Here is a 16,484-nt window from a genome sequence, read left to right as displayed (position 1 = left end):
TTGAACTTTTTTGCATGGTTAGTGCATCTAGCAGAACAAAAGCGCAGTCTCTGTGTGTATTTCTGCTAACGCGTCCACATCCAGCATGTTCTGTTATGGACAGAGGTTAAAAACCTGGATAAAACTGAGCACCTTCTGGGTACTTTATTTAGCCTTCCTATTATCGGCCATAAAAACAAAATATTAAAAAAAAACTTTTGGAATCGTCCTGAACAGTCACCAGAGGAGGGTCCGAATTTGGCACCAGGAGCCACCTCTTGATCCACACTGCTAGTCCCGCACCATTTGTCCACGGCACACTCCTCACTCATTCGCTGGCTTGCATACAGTTTGTTTTTTCCTGACGCCCGGACCGGCACTGCTCCTTCGATGTCTCACGCCTCCCTCAGGGCAGGGGAAATTGCAAAGAAATGGAGAAGAAATCCGTATGTCTGCACCACAAAGCACTATTTTCTAGGGTGCATAAGTGTGCACACTGCTGTTATCCTCAATCACCTGTCAGGATGTGTAGAGGTGGAATATTACTCACACCAGGTATCCCTTCAGCCCTTATCATCTATGCTGGGCTGTCTGTCGACCTCCAGGGATTGCGCTCCTGGCATATGTGGGTTGCACTCAAACAGGTGTTCATGGGGAGAGTGCCTGCTGCCTCGCTGCCTCGCTGTCACACCAGTGGTCCTCCCTGCTTTTCTGTCTCAGCTCCTTTTACCTGGATACTAATAATTCTCTGCACCCCAGCTGTGTGTCAGCAGCTGATTGGTTCGCTGCGGTCCACCTCCTGACTCTACAGCCAAATCAAATGAGTTTAAAACATGTTTTCTGGAGGGATTTACAGAGGGAAACAATAACTAAAATGAAAAACACAGTATAAACAAATCATGCAAAAAAAAAGTAGAAGACTAAAATTCATATTACAGTGCCTTGCGAAAGTATTTGGCCCCTTTGAACTGGTAAACCTCTTGCCAGATTTCAGGCTTCAAACATAAAGATATAAAATTAAAAATTTTTGTGAAGAATCAACAACAAGTGGGACACAATTGTGAAGTGGATTGAAATTTATTGGATGTGTCAAACCTTTTTAATAAATAAAAAACTGAAAAGTGGGTCGTGATATAATATTCGGCCCCTTTACTTTCAGTGCAGCAAACTCACTCCAGAAGTTCAGTGAGGATCTCTGAATGATCCAATGTTGTCCCAAATGACTGATGATGATAAATAGAATCCACCTGTATGTAATCAAGTCTCCTGCTCTGTGATAGTCTCAGGGTTCTGTTCAAAGCGCAGAGAGCATCATGAAGACCAAGGAACACACCAGGCAGGTCCGAGATACTGTTGTGGAAAAGTTTAAAGACGGACTTGGATACAAAAAGATTTCCCAAACTTTAAACATCCCAAGGAGCACTGTGCAAGCAATCATATTGAAATGGAAGGAGTATCAGACCACTGCAAATCTACCAAGACCCGGCCATCCCTCTAAACTTTCATCTCGAACAAGGAGAAGACTGATCAGAGATGCAGCCAAGAGGCCCATGATCACTCTGGATGAACTGCAGAGATCTACAGCTGAGGTGGGAGAGTCTGTCCATAGGACAACAATCAGTCGTACACTGCACAAATCAAGCCTTCATGGAAGAGTGGCAAGAAGAAAACCATTTCTTAAAGATATCCATAAAAAGTCTCGTTTAAAGTTTGCCACAAGCCACCTGGGAGACACACCAAACATGTGGAAGAAGGTGCTCTGGTCAGATGAAACCAAAATCAAACTATTTGGCCACAATGCAAAACGATATGTTTGGCGTAAAAGCAACACAGCTCATCACCCTGAACACACCATCCCCACTGTCAAACATGGTGGTGGCAGCATCATGGTTTGGGCCTGCTTTTCGTCAGCAGGGACAGGGAAGATGGTCAAAATTGATGGGAAGATGGATGGGGCCAAATATAGGACCATTCTGGAAGAAAACCTGTTGGAGTCTGCAAGAGACCCGAGACTGGGACGGAGATTTATCTTCCAACAAGACAATGATCCAAAACATAAAGCCAAATCTACAATGGAATGGTTCACAAATAAACATATCCAGGTGTTGGAATGGCCAAGTCAAAGTCCAGACCTGAATCCAATCAAGAATCTGTGGAAAGAGCTGAAGACTGCTGTTCACAAACGCTCTCCATCCAAACCTCACTGAGCTCAAGCTGTTTTGCAAGGAAGAATGGGCAAGAATTTCAGTCTCTCGATGTGCGAAACTGATAGAGACATACCCCAAGAGACTTGCAGCTGTAATTGCAGCATAGGGTGGCGCTACAAAGTATTAACACAAGGGGGCCGAATAATATTGCACGTCCCACTTTTCAGTTTTTTATTTGTTAAAAAAGTTTGACACATCCAATAAATTTCATTCCACTTCACGATTGTTGTTGATTCTTCACAATTTTTTTTTATTTTATATCTTTATGTTTGAAGCCTGAACTGTAGCAAAAGGTTGAAAAGTTCAAAGGGGCCGAATACTTTCGCAAGGCACTGTAACATTTGCCACTGGACGACAGATCCTAAACGTAGCTGATTTTGAGTCTTCTTCACTCAGCATCAACACTGAACAGTGTTGATGTCCTATTTTAATCAATAGACAATTTCTTAGTGTCTTAAAGAGGAAAAAAAGATTTCCAACAACCATGAATGAAACATCAAAGTGTTTAGCTCTGGTCGGTCTTATTTAATTCAGCTGTGTTGTCTCACCCTTTCTGTCATCCTTTTCAGGCAGCCAGCGGGCTATATTCCGCCAAGCAATGCGGCACTGGGAAAAGCACACCTGTGTGACCTTTATAGAGAGGACCCAGGAGGAGAGCTATATTGTCTTCACCTACCGGCCGTGTGGGTGAGTCGGTGGGGTTTTTATTACATTCATGTAGGAACTGAACATTATTTTTGTGCACGAGTACTTCTTCTTGTCTCCTTCTCAGTAGCCTTGTTCATCCTCTCAGTTTGCAACCTCCCTGCAGTCAGGGAGGTGCTGTTTTACCTCACCCTTACAGCTCTAAAAGTGATAATCTTTTCAGTGAGCGAGAATTTCCTGTGCCTCTTCATTGAACTTCAGGACTTGCTGATCATCTGTGTCGTCCGTGGCATAAAGGACAGCCACAAAGGAGGACATGTCCCGTCAGCGTTTTTCTTTTATAGGAGTCTCAGGGGAAGTGCTGATTGTGTAGTTGCTATGCGACTGCTGACGATCAGTTTAGAAAAGCAAGGTTTTTTTTTGTTTCCTTATATTTATTTTCTTATTTAATGTTTTGATACCAACTACATTTGAAGAAAAATAGGTGTTTGGGAACTTTCTACAGGTATTTTGACCCACAAGCCATTAAGTCATTACCTAATTCCCCTCTTTAGACTGATTTTTATAATTCAACATCCACAATCCAACTAAGAGCAGATGCAGCTCATGAAACCCGAACTTTGCCAACCGACTGCGAGTAACCATTTTTAGCAAGATAGCTGGCCTTTTATGCAACCAGGATGACATTATCCGCAGGCAGCAGCGGTTAGCAGTGGGAAAGCTTGACTCTGCTGCATATTGAGCAGGCCCCCATCTGTCCTGTGCAAAGTTCAAGGCGTGTCTCAAGAGAGCCTGGGCTGGCTTGCAGTAATTAGAGAGCGGCTGTCTGGCCCACTGAGCCATTATATGTGTGCCCGTCCTGCAGACTCCTTCGTGAACCTTTCAAGTCACGATGAGGTGGAGCGCTGCAGGCAGCAACGTTCTGGAGTCATTCTCAGATTTTTTATTTTTCAGCCGACTGAATGTCACACCTGTGTACATGGGTGAAGGGTCAACTCACCAAAGATTGTTATTCATATGTCCCCAAACAACTCTCACTGGATTTATTAAAGTGTAAATGTCTTGTGTTTTCCTTTATTTCTTCATACTTTGCTTTCATGTGGCCAGACTGCCTGGCAATCTTTTAAAGTGGGCCTGGGCAATGATTCTTCAGGTCTTCTGAAAGTTTTCTTGTCAGTTTTGCTGCTTTTTTTCATTATTCTATTCTAGTACCTAACATTTTTCAGACGAAATGTTGTTTCTGTTCTTTTTTGAAACTACATCAAGGCGACTTACACTATATTGCCAAAAGCATCTGGTCGGCAGTCCAAATCATTGTATTCAAGAACCTTTTCCAGGGCCACAGGTGTTTAAAATCCAGCACCTAGGCATGCAGACTGCTTCTGCAACCATTTGTGGTATTGTAGCAAATCAGCCATATGGTGGAAAGCTACATAAACCCACTGGGGTTACAGATGCTGAGGCCTATATTGTTCAGAGGACGGTGACTAAACCACTGCAGACATCAAAACTTCTTGTTGCCTTCAGATTAGTTCAAGAACCATGTGTAGAGAGCTTTGTGGAATGGGTTTCCATGGCCGAGGCACTGCATCCAAGCCCTGCATCAACAATTGCAAAGCAAAGCATTCAGTGCAGCGGTGGAAAGCACCCTGCCACTGGACTCTAATGCAGTAGAGACATGCTGTGTGGAGTGAAGAAACATACCTCTTTGTCTGCCAATCCAATAGAAAACTCTAGGTTTGGCAGTTGCTGGGAGAATGATACTTGCCTAAATGCATTGTGTCCATTGTAATGTTTGTTGATTATGGTATGTGACTGTTTTTTAAGAGTTGGGCTTGGCCCCTTAGTTCCACTGAAAGGAACTCTTAATGCTCCAGCACACCAAGAAATTTAAGACAATTTTGTGTCTCACTTTGTGGGAACAGCTTGGGGATGACCCCTTCCTGCTCCAACATGACTGCACACCAGTGCACAAAGCAAAGTCCATGATGTAATAGATGAACAGGTTTGATGTGGAGGAACTTGACTGGTCTGCATAGACCTCAATAGAGCATTTTAAGGATGAATTAGAGAGAAAACTGTTATCCAGACAATCTTGTCCAACATCAATGCCTGACCTCACAAATAGGCTTTAGGAACAATAGTAAGGTATTCCTCTAAACACACCCCTAAACCTTGTGGACAGCCTTCCCTGAAGAGTTAAAGTTGTTATAGCTGCAAAGGGTCCACCAATATTAAAGCAAAGGCAAGTGGCCCAATACGTTTGGCAGTATATTTTATGTTAAATATATATACCATTATAACTGTGCTAAACAATAAGGTTTAAGCAGCGGTAGGAATAGTTTGTGCTTTTCTGTTTTAAATAAAAGCATTTGATCCTCTTACACACCTTTGTGGTAAAACCATGATGCCAGGAAACCGATATTTATTATATTAACTTCAAGTCATTATACAGTGGCAGTTTCTTATCAGCCCATGCTTACATGGAAGCAAAATACAGAGAAGTTGATGCTTTTGCACGGTTCTGAACAAAAGTAATAAACGTCTGAGCTGTTTAGGTTTCTCTTGGTAACTATTCAACTCATTTGAAATTATTTCATCCCTGAAGCATAGTCTGGTATTTTAATGTTTGTCTTGGCTTGTGTGTCTGTGATGATTCATAGATGCTGCTCCTACGTGGGTCGCCGAGGAGGAGGACCCCAGGCCATATCCATTGGTAAAAACTGTGACAAATTTGGCATTGTGGTGCACGAGCTGGGACACGTGATCGGCTTCTGGCACGAACACACGCGGCCTGATAGAGACGAGCACGTCAGCATCATCAGGGACAACATCCAGCCAGGTACAGGAGCAGGGACCTCTCCTAGCAATGTCTCTACAGCTGTTCACTTTCTTACAAAATCATCATCTTCTCACATTTACTTACATGCAGAGAGTAAATTAGGCTGCAAAAAGAAAGCAAGCAAAAGATGTAGGGACACGCATGAGTTTTACATCTCTACACGTGTTTTTAGATCTGTTTTGCCAAATATAGAAGTAATCCCACTTTTGACACTCTTACTGATTTACAGTCTGACTTGGTTTCATAACCCATTTGTGCTTTTTTTCCCCCTCCCTCAGGACAGGAGTATAACTTTTTGAAGATGGAGCCAGGGGAGGTTGACTCTTTGGGAGAAGTCTATGACTTTGATAGTATCATGCATTATGCTAGGAATACATTCTCCAGGTAGGTACCAGGCCAAACCCCTATCCCTATGTCTCAAACAGGAATATTAGTTTCAAGATGAAGTAGAACTGAGCTGCTTCCTAATGCGGCTGCTTTCTGGTTTTAACCCAGTGCCCTGTTTTCCATTGCAGCACAGAACATGGAACAACTTGTCTAGATCTGTAACGTACCAGCTCTGTGTCCACAGGCTACTGCTGAGTAATCTGGCACAATTCCCAAATCTTGCAAAAGGGAAGAATATAACTCTCAGTTCTTCTCTAGCAATAAATAATAAGCATAACATGTTTTTGAGGTAACCCTGTTTTTCAGAAAATACCCTTTGTCTCTTTAAAGTCAGTTAGACCTGAGTTTTGCTTCTCTGCCTTACTTTCTGTGCTAAACTAAATTATTGGGGAAAAATTGTTTAGTCAATCTAATTAGAGAAAGTTAGAAAACCTTTGATGTGAAACTAGGATCCGACTCTCTCTGCTTTTGAATCTGTCCTTTGACTTTGCCTTTTTTTCCCACATTGGAGTCGCTATGGGGGAAACTGGAGAACACTAATGTGATTCATGCTATATTTTGACAAGCTTAAGTTACATATGTGCTTGGGATTGCTGGTGGTCAAATGATAACAGCTTGAAATGAAACTGAACAAGATTTGATTTGTCTGGCTCCATTCACCTTCTTTTTGTTGGACTTCTCACGCTTTTTCATGTTACAACCACAGGAACCTGAAGTTCCGTCCAAGTCTCAAGGCTTTTGCAGCCTGATTTTTTTTTTTTTTTCAGGATTGCTGTTTTTAGCACCCTCCACCTGCCTGTCTACTCTGAGCAGCTTGCCTGTCCATGGCGCAAAAAGAAAATGCCACAGTATGATGCTGCCACTACCATGTTTTCACAGTGAGGGTGATGTGTTCAGAGCAAAGGGTTAGTTTTCTGCCACATGTAGCGTTTTGCATTTAGGTCAGAAAATTTTACTTTAATCTCATTTGATCAGAGCACCTTCTTCAACATGCTTGCTCTCCCACCTTTATGGCTTGTTGCGAACTTGCCAGAAAGGCCTGATTTGTGTAGTGCATAGCTAATAGTTTGCCTACCAACAGATTTTCCCACCTGAGCTGTGGACATCTGCAACTCCTCCACAGTGACTATTGTTCCTCTTGTCTCCTTTTTTCTGATTACGTCTTTCCATGCCTGGCCACTTAGTTTAAGCACTTGTACCATACGCTTTCCATTATTCAGCTAAGGAATTGAACAGTGATTCATACGATGATTAAGGCTTGAAATATGTCATTTTGACCAAACCCTGTTTTAAACTTTCTCCCTGGCCTGTTTGCTCTCCATGATCCTGTTTCTTCACTAATGTTCTCTAACAAACCTCAGAGGCTGTAACAGAACAGTTGGATTTATATTGATATTAAATTACACAATTAATTAGGTGACTTAAAGGCAATTTGTGACACTGGATTTTAATGTTAAAGTATGAGAGGAAAAGAGGCTGATTTTCACTTGTAAAAAAATGATTTAAAACCATGTTTTATTTTTGTCATTAACTGCACATAAAACCCCAGTAAAATACCGTGAAGTTTATGGTGTGATATGACAAAATCTAAAACAAATTCAAAAGTTATGAATACTTTTCGAGAGGTACTTTGAGTGAAAGTCAGCACACAGATGAATGTCCAGGTTTTATCAATGCTGTTGTTTGGCTCGAAACTCTCCATTATTTGTTTTCACTTGCACTTTGGTATTTGCGGGTTAAGTAGCTAACCAGATATTTACAAAGAATAAATCCAGGTTTTGTGACAAACATTTGTTTTTATTAAGGGAATGCACGTCTCTATAGTAATCATTTTTTTGTCTGGGATTTTACCAGCTTCTCTCCTCAGCTCTTGTCCTGTTCTCCTTGGTAGCTGAATCAGGTCAGCAACAGCAGCCCTGTTTCATCATAGCAACATTTCTTTGCACCTTTTTTATTGTGGTATGAAGTTTCCTGTTTCCTGTAAAAGTTGAGGTCCTGGACCATAAACCACCTCGTTATGGCCATGGAAGCTCTTTGAAGGGGCTTTCATGATGAATTTCACGGTTGCTTAGGAACTCATTTCAGAGGCATCTGCTGCAAAGCGTTTCAGCACCTTTGAAACACTCAGGTGTTATAATGAATCCATATTAAAATCCTTATGTAGACATGGTTCAAATTATTAACCCAAACATAATCATCTGCAGAAGTAAAGCAGAGGAAGTTAACTGAAGTTTATTGGCGGAACTGCTTCCACCTAGTTTCTAAACGTAAGTATAGTGGATTTTTGAGTGTCAGTAAATAACTGTCCATGTCCACCTGACAAAATACTTCTAATACATTAGATGTATATGGGAGGTATGTTGATTGAACCTTAAATTTCACCAGTTGCCTCCTTCCCTGCTCTCTGTTGAAAGCTACAGAAAACGTGGCAAGACCCTCTGCTGTCATTAAGTATCACGCAAAAGAACGCTGGTTGATAGTGCAGGCGTTACGTTTATTGGCACCCTTGGTTAGAGTGTAAAAAGCCTTAAAATATATTCTAAATAAAAAATCTTCTATTGCTTTAGCATAATCTTACTTAATTTGAGTACATTGATTAGTGGAGAAGAAAAACAAATCTTACTTTATAAAGTTTTCTAAAATCACAGCTGCTATGCTTAATATCTCCCAGAGCAATTATTAAAAAAAATTCAAACAACTGAATCTGTAATAAACAAGAATAGACAGGGACTCATATTTATCTTGCTAGGACAAACAGTGAGGAGGGCGGTATGAGAGGCAAGCAAATCTCTCAAGATTATTGAGAACTACTGCAAAGAGAGGCATCTTGGGGTCACCAAGTCTCCATAACAACCATTAGACTGGTGGTGTCCATTTTCAGTCCTAAGGGGCCAGTGCCTTGCATGATTAAGATGAGCTCCACCACAGTTGATTCAGATAGCTGAGTTACTTTCTTAGCACGTTTCAATGTTCTGTAGGAGCCTGCTAAGGAACTATTCATTTGGTTCAAGTGTCTTTGACCAGGGAAGCATCTAAAACATGCAGGACACCAGCTTTTGGGGACCAGAGTTAGCAAACCCTGACTGATGCAATTTACATGCTAACTGGTTGTTTTGGAGGCACATGAGGAAATGACCGGTTCGGCCCAACCATCAATGGGACTATAGCAGGCTATGTGCTTTGATTAGGTGAGACAACATTGAGCTTGATGGATTTGTAAGAGGTAGTGGATGAACATGTGGGAAAGCACCTCATGCCTACTTTTAGGTTTGGTAGAGGTCCTGCAATGCTGTGGGTGTCTTTCACTTCCAACGGTAATGGCATTCTTGTTGCAGTGTAGAGCTCTTTGGATCACCTGGACATTTTCAATTAAATCCTGGTTGCCTCTGCCCAAAATAATGAAAATTGATTATTATATGGTCTTTCAGGTAAAAAATTACCCAAAACACAAAAATCTCTACAGATATGGTTTGCCAGATGCATACAGAGTCTCTTTGCATGCTCCAACCTTTTGAAATGTTATAGAAGTCCAAGTGCTGCAATAGTTCCAAAAAGATAATCCGCATTGTATTAAAGCAGGGGTGCCAATAACTGTTAAACAGCTGATCTTGTTAAAAAAAAGAGTTATTGTGATTTTTTTTTCCCTCCCAGAAGGATTTGTGTTCTCAAATTAAAGTTTAGGTTTGTCTAAAGGTTTTTCAGCAAGAGGTTAAGCTGCAGCAATAAAAGATTCATGTATTTTAAGCCTTTTTATACATCTTAAGTTGTGGCAACTTACCAGTTGGGTGACTGCAAAACCAAAGTGGACCTCTGCAGAGTGGGTACCTCTCACAAGACCTCATTAATGTAATTATAAACACACTCTTTGCAAAGTGGCTTCTTGCAGCATTGCCATGTACAGGTCCTTCTCAAAATATTAGCATATTGTGATAAAGTTCATTATTTTCCATAATGTAATGATGAAAATTTAACATTCATATATTTTAGATTAATTGCACATTAACTGAAATATTTCAAGTCTTTTATTGTCTTAATACGGATGAGTTTGGCATACAGCTCATGAAAACCCAAAATTCCTATCTCACAAAATTAGCATATTTCATCCGACCAATAAAAGAAAAGTGTTTTTAATACAAAAAACATCAACCTTCAAATAATCATGTACAGTTATGCACTCAATACTTGGTCGGGAATCCTTTTGCAGAAATGACAGCTTCAATGCGGCGTGGCATGGAGGCAATCAGCCTGTGGCACTGCTGAGGTCTTATGGAGGCCCAGGATGCTTCGATAGCGGCCTTTAGCTCATCCAGAGTGTTGGGTCTTGAGTCTCTCAACGTTCTCTTCACAATATCCCACAGATTCTCTATGGGGTTCAGGTTAGGAGAGTTGGCAGGCCAATTGAGCACAGTGATACCATGGTCAGTAAACCATTTACCAGTGGTTTTGGCACTGTGAGCAGGTGCCAGGTCGTGCTGAAAAATGAAATCTTCATCTCCATAAAGCTTTTCAGCAGATGGAAGCATGAAGTGCTCCAAAATCTCCTGATAGCTAGCTGCATTGACCCTGCCCTTGATAAAACACAGTGGACCAACACCAGCAGCTGACACGGCACCCCAGACCATCACTGACTGTGGGTACTTGACACTGGACTTCTGGCATTTTGGCATTTCCTTCTCCCCAGTCTTCCTCCAGACTCTGGCACCTTGATTTCCGAATGACATGCAGAATTTGCTTTCATCCGAAAAAAATACTTTGGACCACTGAGCAACAGTCCAGTGCTGCTTCTCTGTAGCCCAGGTCAGGCGCTTCTGCCGCTGTTTCTGGTTCAAAACTGGCTTGACCTGGGGAATGCAGCACCTGTAGCCCATTTCCTGCACACGCCTGTGCACGGTGGCTCTGGATGTTTCTACTCCAGACTCAGTCCACTGCTTCCGCAGGTCCCCCAAGGTCTGGAATCGGCCCTTCTCCGGTCACCTCTTCTCGTTGTGCAGCGTTTTCTGCCACACTTTTTCCTTCCCACAGACTTCCCACTGAGGTGCCTTGATACAGCACTCTGGGAACAGCCTATTCGTTCAGAAATTTCTTTCTGTGTCTTACCCTCTTGCTTGAGGGTGTCAATAGTGGCCTTCTGGACAGCAGTCAGGTCGGCAGTCTTACCCATGATTGGGGTTTTGAGTGATGAACCAGGCTGGGAGTTTTAAAGGCCTCAGGAATCTTTTGCAGGTGTTTAGAGTTAACTTGTTGATTCAGATGATTAGGTTCATAGCTCGTTTAGAGACCCTTTTAATGATATGCTAATTTTGTGAGATAGGAATTTTGGGTTTTCATGAGCTGTATGCCAAAATCATCCGTATTAAGACAATAAAAGACCTGAAATATTTCAGTTAGTGTGCAATGAATCTAAAATATATGAATGTTAAATTTTCATCATGACATTATGGAAAATAATGAACTTTATCACAATATGCTAATATTTTGAGAAGGACCTGTACAAGCAGTGACAGTTTACCTTCAAATGAAGGTTGAGGCATACAAACTTGTTTTCTGTGTTTCTTCAATAAACACTGGCAGATGATCTCAAAATAAAGAAGAACCTCCCAGACTATGATCATTACTTTCTCAGTCTGATATGAGAAGCAGATGTTGGCTGTTCCTACTTGGCCCTCGCCATCAGCTGTGCATTTATTCCACATCATAGTCTCTTTGGGTTTACCCTCTCACTGTTGTGGCCTCCTCCCACATCTACTGCCGTGCTCTTGTGGCAAACAGATTCTGGGAAGCAGAGATTGAATCTTTGTCTAAACAGACGCTGAGGCTGGATGTAGGCCAATGTACAGGAATGTCTGTCTGGCCCCCGTGCATCCACATTACAGGTTTAGTATGCAGTTCATACAGATTAGAGGTGAAATATGGACATTTCGGATAAAAATTAAATTTTTTGTCTTGAATACAGTACAGGAGAAGTCGAGTAAAATACAGTAAAACTGTTGATCTCCATAGCAACTGATTCATTGCTTATGTAAAAGAAGGTTTTTGAGGAAAGATTTGACCTGGTATTAAAATTTGATTCAGCTCAGCATTCTGAAAGTTGTTGTCAGTCGTAGGTCAAGAGGTGGAATTAACCTCTTAATCTTTCAGATTTGCCGGATGCCTTCCAGCTTTCTTCCAAACAGAACCCATCAAGTTGGTGTGTGGGATAATCCACCCTGCTCAGTTTTCAGTGAAACTCTGTTCCTCTCCTAATTCATGGGGACATGCTGATCAACAAGAGTGCTTAGAAAACAGAAAATGGTTGCCTCTGTAGGGGAATTTTTCACACTGATGTATTAGCAGACAGGCTGCTCCAGTTAGCTTTTCTCAAGTCATTCCAGGCACTTTTATTAAGCTCTGATTGGCTGATTTACCTGTGCCAGTGTCATCCTTGCCGCCCCATTGTTAGCCGCCATGTTTGCTCGGTGTTTTACAGTAAATCACCGTGGGAAGCCAGAGTTTTTGCCCGCGGGTGTTGTTCGGAAGATTTCATGGCTCGTCTTGATGTTTTGCTGTGTCTTTTGGGGACGAGCAGGGCTGATCTCACGCGTTTTGTCTACACTGTAGCCTCCGACGCAAAGCCCCTGTGTTCCCCCATCCTTTGCTCCAGAGACATTTTTTCAGGGAAGGGAGGGTGGACCAGTGCCAAATCAAATAGAGATCATCCAGTGCTCCCATTATTTGTTTTGACACTGGTTGAGTGGCATCCTTTTCTCTTTTTTTTCAGTAGCCAGCTAACGGGCTCTTGGAGGCTCACAGACAGTCAGGCAGGCAGAGTCCAAAGTGTTCGCTCAGGCTGCTCTGTTTGCACATGCTTGGCGTTGGTAGGCACGTCACCATGGGAACGGTCAGCGAGCCAGGCCTCTCCTGGCCAAAACTTAAAAAAATGACGATGATAAACTATCAAAGTGTCAAGTTAAAGCAGTTCAATGTAGGAGAGTGTTTTTGCACAAACTGTTCTGGTATGTGTATTTTGAAGCTACCAGACACCCAAATAGATCACTTTTATAGTCTGCATTTTAAGCAAGAATGTGGATGGTGTGCAAAGCTGATGTTGTTCATTACTATCACTCAGTAACTCAGAAGTTCTTGGTGTAGATCCAGATGTGCATTAAGAACAGTCTGTTTTCACCTGGTACAATCTATTTAATTTCTCTTCCTCCAGATTCTTACACAGCCTTGATAAGTGTGGGAAAGTATGGAAAATGATTAAGTATTCTCCAGGTCTCTAAGTATGGAAGAAGAGAGTATCAGCAAATATTTGTATTCCAGACTGTACTCCCTGTTCCATTCTTGACAAGATTAGTGTCTGTATATACTAAGTTGCTTTTTATGGGACCATTCAAATAAAAGATGCATGTAGAATTTTGTATCTATCCTTCAATTTGTCTGCCTATTCGTCAGTCCTTCCTTATAGGCTATAATTTTTTTTAGGTTCCATACCTAAAGTTTTACCACTGTGAAAATGTGATATTTTGTCTCTATAAATGAGCAATGGCTCAGAAATGAACTAAGAACTCTGGAAGTCTGGAAAAGTATGGAAGTTTGATTAGGAAAACTTGTAGAAACCCTGGTTTGCCTTTCAGTCAAAAATTATGCAGATCATGAAAAGTCATTAAGTAGATGTTTAAGTAAACGCTAAGAGACTTTCCAGATTACCCTCATGCACACAGTAAACTTTTAGTTTTAAGCTTTACTGAAAATAAGAGAAGAAAGGGATGTTGCTGAAAGTGAGATGGAAATAGAGATTTGTTGGTGGTTGTGTAGTTCAAGTAGCTGGGACTGTATAGGTAACACCCTTTTATCCAGATGTGTGTTGACAGGTTTAGTCGTGGACAGGAGATTTTGCGACTACGATTCCATTACACTACTGCCAAGCCATTTTCAGACATTTAAATTATTTACCTGGAAAACAGTTTGACTTTGTTAGATTTATATCAGAAAGCTTGTGTGGTCAGATGCCTGGTCTATGAAATACTTCACCAGTTGTCAGTGGTGTCCCCCAGGGCTGTGCCTTAGGCCCCCTTCTGTTCATTATCTGTCTTTCACCTTTAGGTCACATGTTTAAGTTTTGTGGCACATGATTTCTTTCTTATGCTTATGACCCTCAGCTCTACCTATTTACATAACCTAATTCCTCTACCACTTTCTTCTTTCACTGACTCTGTATGTGAATATGGTGGTCAAACTTCCTTAAATTAAACAGAGACAAATCGGACTTTATTCTGGTCGGAACTGCATCCATTTTCTCTATTTACTCCTTCTTCCGATGCTTATTGTGCAGGAGTCATTTTAACAAAAAAATCAATCTTGAAAAGCAGATCAATACCATTTCCTAGTGTAGTTACATTAATTTCCTTAACATTTGCCAGTTATGCCCATTTCTTAAGATTAATAATTGTTCTATTCTTGTACATGCTCTACTAACATCTTGGATTGAGTACTCCATAGGTTCTGCATTCATTTTGTTCAAGTTAAGTGCTTTTTAAGAGCTACTTTATGCGTAAAGTAATTTTATTTTTTAATGCCTGTGTGAGTTTTGAATGGCACCTTAACATTTTTTTTTTATTATTAGCATTGTCAGTATTATTTTTCTAGATAAATCATGCAATATTTGAGTGCTCATGTTTTTGTTATGTGCATGTATGTTGGAATGAAGTGCATGTCTGTTTGGGTGAAAAACTTCACCCATTTTGTTCTCCCCAAATATCAGAGGTATCTTCCTGGACACCATCCTGCCACGCTACGATGTGAACGGAGTGCGACCGCCCATCGGCCAGAGAACCCGACTTAGCAAAGGGGATATTGCGCAAGCACGCAAACTCTACAAATGCTCCAGTAAGATCAGAATAACAGACACTGCCTCCTATATTTCGTTTTTTGCATGTTTGCACAATATAACCTAAGAGCAACTGTCCCGTGCTGTCCCCTGATAACACTGTGCACATCTACTGTTAAATGGTGTTTCCTTGACTACAGTGTATGAGTCTCCCGGGATGGAAGGAGTGTAAACACAACCATGGGAAGAGGGGTTTTAATACTCTCTCTGAAACAGATGCAAAAGAACAGCTTTGTCTTCTTTTTTGGAGACAGAAACTCTTGTCTGTAAATCACTGTTTGTACAGTGTAGAAAGTGTGTAGCTGCCCACTAAACTGCCTTCTTCCCTGGCCAAACAGCATGTTTATATCTCAAGAGATAAGAAAGAGGGGATTTAATGCTGCCGAGGCAAAGAAAATGCAGCTTTATCAGATGTAGAGAGACTGGCAAAAGTATTTACACTTCTTAAACTTTTTCTCATCACAGTGCAACCTCAGACTTTCGTGTATCTTATTGGGGTTTATGTGATAGATACAGTGCCCCATAATCATGTACTTTAAGTAAAAGCCATGACTGGATTAATGAGTTTAACATTTCTTTTTTTACAAAATAAAAATATGAAAAGTGTGGCATGCATTTACCCTCTTTAATCTGATACCCTTAAATAGATTCCTGTGTAACCAGTGGCCTTCAAAAGTCCCGTAATTATTAGAGTCAAACTGAACTTTAAGTATAATTTCAGTTGTTCTGTCAAGGCCTTAGAAGTTTGCTGGAGAACATAAGTTACCAAAGTGCACTTTGAAGATTAAATAACACAGCAGACAGGTCAGAGAAAGCAGGCTTGCATTATGAAACTTTATCCCAAATAAACCTACAAAAACATAGCTGCCCACTTAAACTGTCAGGCTGGTCACGGAGAGCATTATTCAGAGAAAGCAGCTAAGAGGCCCGTAGTAGTTCTGGAGGAGCTGCAGAGATCCTCAGATCAGATAGAAGAATCTACTATGATTGTACACTTCCTTATCATAGCTTTAATGGAAACGTGGCATGCAGAAAGCCATAAGAAACCCCATTAACAGTTTGCCACAGACCATAAAGAAGACACAGCAAACAAAAAGAAAAAGGTGTTCTGGGCACATTAATTAAATCTAGGCTTACATGCTAAACTGTATGTCTGGAAGAAAACATTTCACATCACCCAGAACACCTGGTGATACATGCAGATGGCAGCAGCATTGTGTTGTGGGGATGCTTCACTTCAGAAAGGATGGGAGAAATGGTCAGAGTTGAGGGAAGATGGATGGAGTTAAATACAAGAAGAAAACTTTGCAAACTGGGGAAAAGCTGGTGGAGACATACCAAAATATTAATTGTGTAATTGCAGCAATAGATTGTACAAATTATTGACTCAGGGGACCTGATTACTGGATGTACACCTGACTCAACAGATTTTTGTTTTTGAAAAATAAAATCCATTCATCATTGTCCTCTTATGGAACATTTATGCTCTGTTCGGTGTTGGTCTGTCACATAAATACCAAGAAACTACATTGAATATTGTGGTTGTAACGTGCCA

General features: G+C 41.1%; 1 protein-coding gene across 1 annotated transcript in view; it reads left to right on the top strand.

Annotated features, from left to right (window-relative positions):
• The window catches only part of bmp1a (bone morphogenetic protein 1a), a 64,315-nt gene that overhangs the window by 23,583 nt on the left and 24,248 nt on the right, over positions 1–16,484 (top strand). Inside the window, exons 4-7 of the mRNA XM_047380227.1 lie at positions 2,756–2,873; positions 5,495–5,673; positions 5,952–6,057; positions 14,804–14,928. Of these exons, the coding sequence (XP_047236183.1) occupies positions 2,756–2,873; positions 5,495–5,673; positions 5,952–6,057; positions 14,804–14,928 (528 nt within the window). The remainder of the gene's footprint in view (positions 1–2,755; positions 2,874–5,494; positions 5,674–5,951; positions 6,058–14,803; positions 14,929–16,484) is intronic.

The sequence above is a fragment of the Girardinichthys multiradiatus genome, chromosome 12, assembly GCF_021462225.1.
Source record: "Girardinichthys multiradiatus isolate DD_20200921_A chromosome 12, DD_fGirMul_XY1, whole genome shotgun sequence".
Taxonomy (NCBI): domain Eukaryota; kingdom Metazoa; phylum Chordata; class Actinopteri; order Cyprinodontiformes; family Goodeidae; genus Girardinichthys; species Girardinichthys multiradiatus.
This window is presented reverse-complemented; position numbering and strand designations above follow the sequence as displayed.